Source organism: Chaetura pelagica, unplaced genomic scaffold, assembly GCF_000747805.2.
Source record: "Chaetura pelagica isolate M959 unplaced genomic scaffold, ChaPel_1.0 scaffold530, whole genome shotgun sequence".
In the NCBI taxonomy this organism is placed as follows: Eukaryota; Metazoa; Chordata; class Aves; order Apodiformes; family Apodidae; genus Chaetura; species Chaetura pelagica.
The window spans coordinates 37985-43459 of NW_009951793.1; the positions used below are offsets into that span (position 1 = coordinate 37985).

The following is a 5475-nucleotide window of genomic DNA, read 5'->3' on the forward strand; positions in this document are numbered from 1 at the left end:
CAGCAGGCCCAGCTCTCCACCATTCGTAGCTTCCTCAAGCTCTACACCACCATGCCTGTGGCCAAGCTGGCTGGGTTTCTGGACCTCACAGAGCAGGAGTTTCGTATTCAGTTGCTCGTCTTCAAGCACAAGATGAAGAACCTAGTATGGACCAGCGGCATATCTGCACTGGATGGGGAGTTCCAGTCTGCCTCTGAGGTCGACTTCTATATTGACAAGGTTGGTATCTGGCTAGGAAATTCCTTCACCCAGGAAATTTTGGAGGTGACAGCACCTAGTTTTGCTCCAGTCTGTGGGGAATATCACTTCTTTCTTGGCCATGTGAAAGGGCTTGGCTGCCCACACGGAAGTTGTAGTTCTACATAATAGGAGTGTTAGTGGCTGAGCAGTGGTGGGATGCCACAGGCAGCTTTCGCAGTCATTGTACCCAGAAAACAAAGGTCCTAAATGTCTTCCCCAGGACAGAGGGAACTGTTTGTCTCTCAGTGTTCTCGGGATGTGAAGTTGGGTGACAAATAGTGCTGTCAGTGTCAGGAGGGATTTTCAGCTTTGCAGGTCTCCCCTACGTCTCTCCTTTGGTTCATAAAGCGGGTATCTCAGTCATGTTACAGTTCCACTTTTCACTGGCGCAGCATTTAGCTCTGCTCTAGGAGGAATCTTAACACAAGGTAGGGTCCTGTCACCATCCTGCCTTTAGAGCTCCGTGCAGCAGGAAGCATAGGAGAATGTCTCAGGAGTTCATTTCAAGGAAGATAGCAGTGACCATTACGTGTCCTGCTAGGAAGGACAACAGATTGTTCCTTGTTCTTGGTCCCTAGAGGAGACCTCTTCCTGCAAGGTCTTATTCTGTGTGTCAGCCTAGCTCTTCTAATAGATAGCATGACTCTTAGCTGCTGGTAGAGGGAAGCAGGGCATGAGTCTAGAGTGTTAAACAGCTACAAAGAGAGACAAAACCAGGCAGAGTGTGGCAGAGCATAGGAATCGAATGCAGTGTGACTTTGGGACCCAGCCCAGGCAAAGGTATAGGGGAAGGCAGCTCACAGAGAACTGAATGGTTGCTATGGGACTAGCACAGTTCAGGTATGTGTGATGCTGAACCAGGGCTGGAGTGAAGCTCCTTTGCTTGCTTCTCAAGTTTGGCAATGCTTCCCTTCTGCCTGCTAGCACAATCCTTTCCCTGACCCTATGCTGTTCCCTCCCTAGGACATGATCCATATCGCGGACACAAAGGTTGCTCGACGCTATGGGGACTTTTTCATCCGCCAGATCCACAAGTTTGAGGAGGTGAGTCCTGGGCAGGAGAACTGTGTGGCTCTGGAGAAGTGGGGCAAGCATTGGGCTGTGCAGGCCCTGGGGAGCCATGCTTGTGTGAGACAGCTGTGTGATGCCTCAGCTCTGCAAGGCACTGGGCAAAGGCACGTGGTTTAAGCAGCAGAATACCTAGATGTGGGGACTTGAACAATACAGGGTTGCAGTAACACTGCTAGAAGTTTGCACCGTCTCCTCTTCCCACATCTTCCCCTGGTGACTTGGAGAGGAGGAGGGAGTTTTACTAGTTACCCTCCTGCTTCACACACTGCCTGCACTTGCACCAGAGCTCTTTTTGACAGTGGGTTGGAGAGGAAGGAGCAGAGGCATTGGGTAAAGGCTGTTGAGGGGAACAGCAGTGCATGTCCATCACTGTGTATTTTCCTGAACTCTGCTTTCTCTAATTCCAGCTGAATCGAACCCTGAAGAAGATGGGCCAGAGACCCTAAACCTTGTGTGGATGCAGAGACTGGCCTGAGCAGAGAAGTGGGTGGGAGAGATTGTTCTCTTCGTGGTGAGGGAAGGGAGCTCAGGGTTCTGGCATTTCTGGAATCTCCTGTGACTCTGAAGGTTTTTTGTACTTAAATAAGCAGACTCATTTGGCTCAAACTATCCTGGGAAGGACAAAACATCTAATAAATTAGTGGAGTTTTTCTGGTGAGCGTTCAGTGTCTGATGTACTAATTTATTTTTCCTCCATGGAAGAATATAATTGTATTTGGAGACATGGGTGGCTGCTTGCTGTTGATCCATGCTGTTGCAGGTAACAGTGGGGAGCAGATCTTTTTGCTCTGTAAAGGCACTGTGCACGGTGAGCAGGGAAGGCTGTGGAACCAATTAACAGGGAGAAGAAAATTAGCTGTTCTTCAGTGTTTCCACAGGATATGGAAAGAGAAAAGAGATGCAAGCTAATATTCCTTTTAGCCCTTGCCCCACACTTTGAACCTGAGGTGTAGTTGCTTTCATAGAAGGTGGCATTTTTGTCTTCTCACCACTCTTTTTTTTAAAGTTGCTATGAAGTAAAAATGTTCCAAAGTGGATTGACAAGTTTTTAAAGGAAGGGGGAGGATTTTTTGTAAATGTTCAACCAGTATTAACTTTGGTCATCTGATGAGATGTCCTTGCTGGAGGTCATGGTTTTTTTCAGCACAAGTGATGCCCAAATCCTGGCCTTTAATTTAATGGAGTTCATTTTCTCTGGAAAACTCCTTGGGGGTGTTTAAATTATTAAAGCCCTTTAAATTCTAACTTCCCCAATTCTCCAGGCAATTCGGACTCTTCAAGGCAAATTTTCAGTGTTTGAGAAAAAACAGTTGAAAACTAGCCCTATAAAGGGGAATCAAGGACTTGTAAATACTGGGCAAGAGAATTCAAAGAATGAATTGCATTTCCTTGGCCCTCCACACCCTCTCTCCCCTCTCCTTTTGCTGTCTTTGAATTAGTTTGGTGTTTGAGTGGTAGAAACAGGTGCAAGAGGAAAACCTGCAATAGGGAAGCTACACAAAGTGTACTTCATATACGCCATCTGCCTCTTTGTACCCTTCCCTAATTCCTTTCCACTGAGAGAGGGGTCCTGGCATTCCAGCCTGGCTTTGTATGTGATTCTGTTGAGAAGTCAGGAATAATTAGGCTTTGTTGGATTGTACATCATGTCTGAATGAGGGTCAAGTTTCTCATGTCCTAGATACTGCCCAAAAGTAAACTGTTTCCCATCACAAAGTCACGTGGGCAGGGCACAGGCAGCACAGGGTGAGATTAAATGGGCAGCTCCTCTTGGCCTCCTCACTGTTCCTGTTTGTGTTACGTGTGCCAAGCACTTCCTACCTCCAGTTCTGAAGGGTCTGAGGCAGCCATATCATTGTAGAAATTAAAGGACTGCGGTGCCACTGCATTGCAACAGCCTGTGGGAGCTACCAAGAGAATCTGCTCCTTTTTATTTCTAGGGTTGGCACTACTGCTAGTGTATGTTTACCAACAGCAGCTCCCCTCCAGCTTTCTTGTTATCCAAAGCCCAAATCTTACCCAGAACATGTGCAAGAAGAGAACCTCTGGCAGGGCAGGTATCTCCACCATTGGGATCTAAATCATAGCCTAGCAAAGGAAGCCAAGGTCTGAGATTTGGTCTGACCTTAATCTGTGATGGGCAAGTTGGAATTGCAGGCTTCTATGGCACTTAGGTGTAATCTTCAACCCTCCAGCAGTTACAGGCTCTTCTCGGGTATGAGAATATGGTGCTGTTTGTGTGTGTCTGCCAGAGCAGCTTCTAGAGGATGCACAGACACCATCAGCTGGTCTGCCTGGCTCTATTCCTCGTGCAAGGGACTGCTGAAGGTTAACTGAGTGGGATTGGCACTTGGTGGAACGAAGCCAGGAAGAGCTTGCAGCTCTCACAGGGTGGAAAGATGGGCTCAGTGAGCTGCGGTGCCTGGCACTGCTTGAAGCTGGAGGAGTGCAGGATGTTCAGCAGCATCAACAGAGCCCTGCTGCTGCTGGACAGGCCTCCGCAGGGAGGGTTTGTTACAGCTGGAGCCCTGCCTGCCACAGCAGGGCTTGGTTGGTGGAAGTGTTCTCAGGCAGTTCTGGGCAAAATGGTTTTATCAGAGGGAACCAGCACACAGGATTATCTGCTCTCTGTCTCTGACCTATCCCTGATCCTGCTCTCCCTTAAGATACATCAGGAAGATGCTGTCAGGCAAGTCTGGAGGATCCTGAGCAGCCAGCTCAGTGGTTGCAAATGCAAGACAGTACTTCATTTATTTAATTTCCTTTTTCTCTACATAGTAGCTTTTTCAGTGATTTATACCACAGCTTATCGCAGACACTGAGGGGGGGCAGGCTGTGCAAGCCATTCAGGGGGAATTTGGTTTTCACTTGTTACAGCTCAGGGGCCATGGAGTGATAGAATGTAACAGGAGGGTGCTAAGGATGAGATCAGACTGGAGAAATGAATGTAGTGTCCGTTACAAACAATTGAGAGGGGGACTCCTACTGATGGGGGCAATAAGCCCAACATCTGTGTAATGGATCAGTCTTCCACAGAGCTAGTTGTGTCAGCCCCCTTGGCTTAGTTGGAAATGGAAAAAAAAAAGTTTTAGCACAATAAACTAACATGTAATGGTGTGTTTCTCCCTCCCCCCCTTATCAGACCATCACACCAAGCACACGTGCCAGCTGTCGTGACAGCCCATCTCCTCCGTGTCGCGGGTTCCTGAGATTGTATCGCACCCTTCCTCCACCTTTTCCAGGGCTTCCTGTGAAGTGCTGCCTGCAATTTCCAAGTGTCCCCCAACTTCAAAGCCCTCCCTGGCCCCGTGCCTACTTCAGGAGCCACCTATGTCCCACACGTACTCCGCTGTCAGATGTTTCCATGTCCTCCACAGCTCATGGCCCTAGGACTGCAGAGAACTGCTTCTTCCTAGAGCAGCCTATGTTGAAGGCTGAAGAGGATCCAGAAATGAGGCTGCCTGGTGTTTTTTTCTTTAGCCGAGGTTACACTTGAGTTCAGTGTCAACTCTTTTCAGTTCCTGCTCATAGTCCTTCCCAGGGACTGAGTGGAAAAAAAGTTGCAGCTTTTGTTCAAGGCTTTTCTTTGAGAAAGCCAACAGCATCCTGGTTCTTATCAGAAACAGTGTGGCCAGCAGGACTAGGGAAGTGATTGTCCTCACTGTACTGGTGAGGTGGCGTCTCGAATACTGTGTTCAGTTTTGGCTGCCTCGCTACAAGGAGGGCATTGAGGTGCTGGAGCTTGTCCGAGGAAGGGCAATGAAGCTGGTGAAAGGTCTGGAGCACAGATCTGAGGAGAAGTGTCTGAGGAAACCGGGGTTGTTTAGCCTGGAGAAAAGGAGGACAAGGGGAGAGACCTCATTGCCCTCCACAACTACCTGAAAGGAGGTTGTAAAGGGGTGGGTGTTGGCCTTTTCTCCCAAGTAATAGGACAAGAGAAAATGGCCTGAAATTGTGCTGGGGGCACGTTTAGACTGGGTATTAGGAACAACATCTTTACTGAAAGGGCTGTCAGGCACTGGCACAGGCTGCCCGGGGAGCGGGGTGGAGTCACCATCCCCGGAGGTCTCTAAAAGCCGTGTGGACGTGGTTCTCGGGGGCACGGGTTGGTGGTGGACTTGGTAATGCTGGGTTAACGGAGCCCCGCCCCCTGTGGCCCCGCCC

The 5475-nt window shown here is 49.0% G+C and overlaps 2 protein-coding genes across 2 annotated transcripts in view; both read left to right on the plus strand.

Moving 5' to 3' along the window:
* Positions 1 to 1976, plus strand: part of EIF3L (eukaryotic translation initiation factor 3, subunit L) — a 10485-nt gene extending 8509 nt beyond the window's left edge. Inside the window, exons 11-13 of the mRNA XM_010005401.1 lie at positions 1 to 219; positions 1204 to 1284; positions 1719 to 1976. The exon at positions 1 to 219 is cut by the window's left edge and continues 300 nt beyond it. Of these exons, the coding sequence (XP_010003703.1) occupies positions 1 to 219; positions 1204 to 1284; positions 1719 to 1757 (339 nt within the window). The 3' untranslated portion in view covers positions 1758 to 1976. The remainder of the gene's footprint in view (positions 220 to 1203; positions 1285 to 1718) is intronic.
* Positions 1977 to 3710: 1734 nt separating this feature from the next.
* MICALL1 (MICAL-like 1) overlaps positions 3711 to 5475 on the plus strand; it is a 21105-nt gene continuing 19340 nt past the window's right edge. Inside the window, exon 1 of the mRNA XM_010005512.1 lies at positions 3711 to 3820. Within this exon, the coding sequence (XP_010003814.1) occupies positions 3711 to 3820 (110 nt within the window). The remainder of the gene's footprint in view (positions 3821 to 5475) is intronic.